We start from the raw sequence: 3,956 nt of genomic DNA, 5'->3' as shown, positions 1-3,956 counted from the left end.
ATATTTTTTTATTACTGGAGTATTAAATAAAGATATTTTTAAAAATTTATATTTTTATCTTCAAAAAGTAAGGTTGTAAAGTGTATTTAATGAGATTTATTGATATATGAGATTTTATCTAAAAGTGTCTTATAATTTGGAATTGAGAGAGTAGTATTTTTAACATAAGGTTAGTTATGTAAAATTACATATTTTTTAAAAGTAATTAGTACTTATCTAATTTTATTTATAAGTTACTTTTAACATATTTTACAGAACTAAAAAAACCTTAGAAATTATTAATTTTGCTTGAATATTTAATGATTTTTACCTTTTTTATTAAATATATATATTTTAATAATATATTTTTTCTCTTCAATTTCTGATAGAAGATAAAATAAAAAATTTATAATAAAAATTTAATGATGTAATTTTTAAGTAGAACAAAAAACAATTCCTCTCACTGTCCTATATATAAATAAGATAGGATGGTGTGCATCTTCATGAGTAGAGAGAAGTTATTATCCTTTGATGACTAATTATAAAACTATGTATAGTTGGCAAAAGATAATATATACTTCCTCCCGTCTTTATTTACTTATAGTTAATTCACAAGCATTAAAAAAAGTTAGTTATGTTATTAAAATTGTCTAAGACTTACTTTGGTTTTCATTTCTTCCCCATAAAAACAAACATTTTCAATCTTCTCATTTGAAAATGAGAATAACATATTTGAAATAAAACAACTAATATTATTCAAACTCTTGAAAAGTGACTTATATAGTACTATAAATTTTTTCTAAAATGCAAACTACATATAAGACTTGAAGTGTGTGTCCGTGTATATTACTCCCCCATTCAAAAATGTAAAATATTTTTTGAGTAGTTAAATGTTAAAAATAAATTATATTTTTAGTCTTTTAAGATATAATCATTACTTTTTTTTAAAGTATCCCTATTGATAATAATTTTATATTTATATAGAATATTTAATCGGAGTAAATATGAAAAGATAGGATTAGTTAAAAAGTAGATAACTTCTTTATTTGAGAGTGAGATTTGATTAAAAATATTTTACATTTTTAAATGGAGGAAGTATATATTATATTTTAAAATTACACCATGTATCCTAAAGAGAAGTTGTTGATATAAATAGGAACTGAATATTACTTAGCTTCTCGCTATTTTTTATTTCTATAAACATAGCACAATAACTAATATAATTCCCGTCAAAATAAATAAAAATAAAAATATGAAATTAAAAACAGTTTTAAGTATTAATTGAAATGAAGATATAAGTTAGGTGCATTCACATTCATGGAATTCATTGTAGCTGCGTTTAAAACTCTTTAAATCTTGACAGAGACAGCCCATTAACTCACTCTCATCAGACTCGCAAGTTGCAAGTCAATGCAGTCTTCTTCAAAAAAAAATAAAAATAACATGGCTACAGTTGTTGTTGTTGTTATTTTTATTATTTTGCCAAAACAAGTCGACAGGTAAAATGATGTAAAATATTTCTTCTGATTTTATTTATACTCTCTCATCTTTATATATAAAAAAATTTAAAAAAAAGTCTTTAAATATAAGATATTAAAATATTATTAGCATATTTTTTAATAAATAAACTATTATACCTGTATTAAATTAGAAAGAAAAGATAAGTACTCTAGTTAATTTATTTTAAAAAATTATTTTTATTTATAATAATTAAGGATAAAATTAAAATGTTAATGCACTTTTAATTACATAACTAAATTTTATTGATTTGAGTGATTTGATTAAAAATATTTAATATATAAAAAAAGAGGGAAACTTTACATCCCATTAATTATATCTTAAAATTTAATAAATTTTTATCTATATTTTTAATATATATTTTTAAATTTTATTAATAATATTTATTTAAAATATTTAATAAAAAATATTAAAAAAAGTATTAAAAATAAATAAGTTCCCGTAGAATTAAATTTTTTTTCTCATCCAACCCTATAAATGATATCATTATTGTTACTGATAAACTGTTAGTAGTATAATAAAGGTAAGTACAAATTAAAAATCAAATTAAATCAAATCAGACAATAACAAGTGTCTTGCATCTCCAAAGGATGGGTCCCAGAAAAAACTTGAGAGCAAACTTCATTTCAGCTTTAGTCTTTTACATGATTAGATCTACCTTTTCCTTTTTCTACACTTTCTTCCCATCATTGCAAAAGAGGTAGGCAAAAACACAATCACAAAGTTTCTCCATAAATCTTGAATATAAATAACTTCTATTTAATTTTTTCTTTAAAAAAAAATTAAGGATCTTGAGGCATCGGGCTTTGAATATGCAAACATAGCAGTATCTTTGATACTTCCATTGCACCAGAGTGTTTTTCACAGAACAAAGCATCATCTCTCAAGGCCTTATACAAGAATTACACAATCATCATCATCATCTATCAGCCTTGCCTCTTAAAACTTTGAAACCAAAACACAAAATTAAAACAAAACAGGCAAAATTCTTCGGTGGGATCATCATGTCTCTCTCAGAACCCCAACCTTCACAGAGAAGGAATCAGACACAAGAAGATAATTCACCCAATTCCTCAGAATCTACAATCAAATTTATTACTCTTCATCTTCTTCTTTTTCTTCTTGCCTGAGATTTCACATCTCTTTCGCGGTTTGCTCCTCAAAATTGGATTATTATCGCGAAAATCAATCAGGCAACAGCGACGGTTCCGGTTCTTACAGTCTTACTGGTTGTGGAGCTCTGATTCGATTCCGATTGTCTCACGCCTCTTTTCGATGAAACCTTCCAGCTTTTATCATTTGACTCATCGATTTCTATCTGTTCTTGTCTGCACTCTTTGCTGCAGAACGGTGTGTTCCCTCTGCAAAGCCCAAAAATACTCATTAGATTTAACCCTAAACCCATTCAAATCGACCAGAAACCTCAGACTAATCAATACATCCAGAGAATTAAGCAAATCAATCAAATCAAATAAGGAGACATTAATCTGAATCTGGCAGTACCAGAGATTTTTGGATTGAGACTGAAACAGGGGGGAAGAGAGAGAAGCAGACCTGTACATGAAGATGTCCCTGTTAAGGCCGAGAGGTTTGCGGCAGAGGAAGCAAGCTTCGAGGAAGTGAGGCTCGTCGCGGTGGTCTTCAAAGCCGCCATAGTAGAACATGGTAGATCTTGAGGAAGAAGATGACGGAGAGGAAGCCATGGGGCACACACAGACAGAGAGAGAGAGAGAGAGAGAGAGAGAGAGCGGGGGAGGAAAATAAGAGGCAGCTGGCAGTTATTTAAAGGCCGCACGATTGGACTTGAGAAGTTATCATCTACTGCAAGCACTACCCACGCACCTGCTCCTTCCCCAATCATGGCAGTTACTAGAATTTTAAATTTAATAAAATTTTCAAATTAAAATTATATGTGTGTCAAATTTTTATATCAATATAAATGTAATAAAAATTATTATACCTTGTTGACGAAAAGTAAAACAAGTTGCATAATTCATAAATAATAAATTTTGTGCTTCACTTGTTAAACGTCAGTGTAAGCGTATCATAGTAATATTTATGAATTTATGAATCTAAAGGTTAGAAAATTTATGTTAGGAGATATTAAAAAGAAAATTTCATGAATCAAAGGTATTATTACGTTTAAATAATTTTATTATTAGTTTCACTGTGGTTATTGTTAATTATAAATTTGTTAAATTTAACATGTAATGTTGAATTTTGAATGTAATAAACAATGGAGCTCGTTTCTCAATTTTCATTAAAAAAAAACACGTGGACCCACAAACATTTTGGTAACATTTTTTGTAAAGGTTCAAAAATAATAAAAACATTTAATATTTGTTAAAGTTTAAAGTCTGTAATCTAAGGTGGTTCCACGTAATTATCCCAATATAATAATACCACAATATGTGGATACAACTTTCAGTCAACATCATACTTGCTGAGGAGAGCCCAAT

At 27.5% G+C, this 3,956-nt stretch overlaps 1 protein-coding gene across 1 annotated transcript; it reads right to left on the bottom strand.

Moving 5' to 3' along the window:
- Positions 1–2,302: 2,302 nt before the first annotated feature.
- Positions 2,303–3,253, bottom strand: LOC129288909 (FCS-Like Zinc finger 3). The gene is made up of 2 exons (XM_054925725.1): positions 3,052–3,253; positions 2,303–2,858 (listed from the first exon to the last, which is right to left on the bottom strand). The coding sequence occupies exons 1-2, from the start codon at positions 3,198–3,200 to the stop codon at positions 2,687–2,689; spliced, it is 321 nt and encodes a 106-aa protein (XP_054781700.1). The 5' UTR covers positions 3,201–3,253; the 3' UTR covers positions 2,303–2,686.
- Between the last annotated feature and the right edge of the window lie 703 nt (positions 3,254–3,956).

Source organism: Prosopis cineraria, unplaced genomic scaffold (genome assembly GCF_029017545.1).
Source record: "Prosopis cineraria cultivar Desert tree isolate PC_DT_omini unplaced genomic scaffold, ASM2901754v1 PC12, whole genome shotgun sequence".
NCBI lineage: Eukaryota > Viridiplantae > Streptophyta > Magnoliopsida > Fabales > Fabaceae > Prosopis > Prosopis cineraria.
Note: the sequence above shows the minus strand (reverse complement) of the source record. Positions and strands in the feature narration are given on the sequence as shown.